This window comes from Plectropomus leopardus, unplaced genomic scaffold (genome assembly GCF_008729295.1).
Source record: "Plectropomus leopardus isolate mb unplaced genomic scaffold, YSFRI_Pleo_2.0 unplaced_scaffold37693, whole genome shotgun sequence".
Lineage (NCBI taxonomy): Eukaryota > Metazoa > Chordata > Actinopteri > Perciformes > Serranidae > Plectropomus > Plectropomus leopardus.
This window is the reverse complement of record NW_024641231.1, coordinates 1-454: the sequence shown is the minus strand read 5'-3', so window position 1 is coordinate 454 and position 454 is coordinate 1. Positions and strand designations below refer to the sequence as shown.

Sequence of the window (454 nt, the reverse complement as noted above, 5' to 3'; positions counted from 1 at the left end):
GCGTCCTCAGCGTCTTTTGGTGATCAACAAAGCCATTGATCAGCTGTATAGGGTGGTAGTGCCTGGAGGTTAAAACAAATTGGAAATAGCCGTGTGTGTGTATGTGTGTGTGTGTGTGTGTGTGTGTGTGTGTGTGTGTGTGTGTGTGTGTGTGTAAGTGTGTGTGTGAGAGAGAGCGAGAGAGAGTCCAGCTAGTCCTTGGATTGATCCTTGCTCTGTTTCTTCATTTTCATCCGCCGGTTCTGGAACCAGATCTTCACCTGCCGCTCTGTCAGATTGAGCGCGCGCGCCACCTCATGCCGCCGGTCCCGCGTGAGGTACATGTTGAACAGGAACTCCTTCTCCAGCTCGAGCGTCTGGTATTTGGTGTACGGGCACCGCTTCTTCCTGGAGGAGCGCGCGTGCAGCCAGTTGGCCGAGGGGTCATCTGGAGGAAGAGGAAAGAAGGAAATAT

At 53.1% G+C, this 454-nt stretch overlaps 1 protein-coding gene across 1 annotated transcript; it reads right to left on the bottom strand.

The window, feature by feature from the left end:
- Positions 1-113: 113 nt before the first annotated feature.
- Positions 114-437, bottom strand: LOC121938915 (homeobox protein Hox-D9; the record flags this gene model as incomplete). The annotated part of the gene is made up of 1 exon (XM_042482067.1): positions 114-437. A coding segment is annotated over one exon (246 nt), but the record flags the coding sequence as incomplete, so codon positions are not given.
- Positions 438-454: the final 17 nt, after the last annotated feature.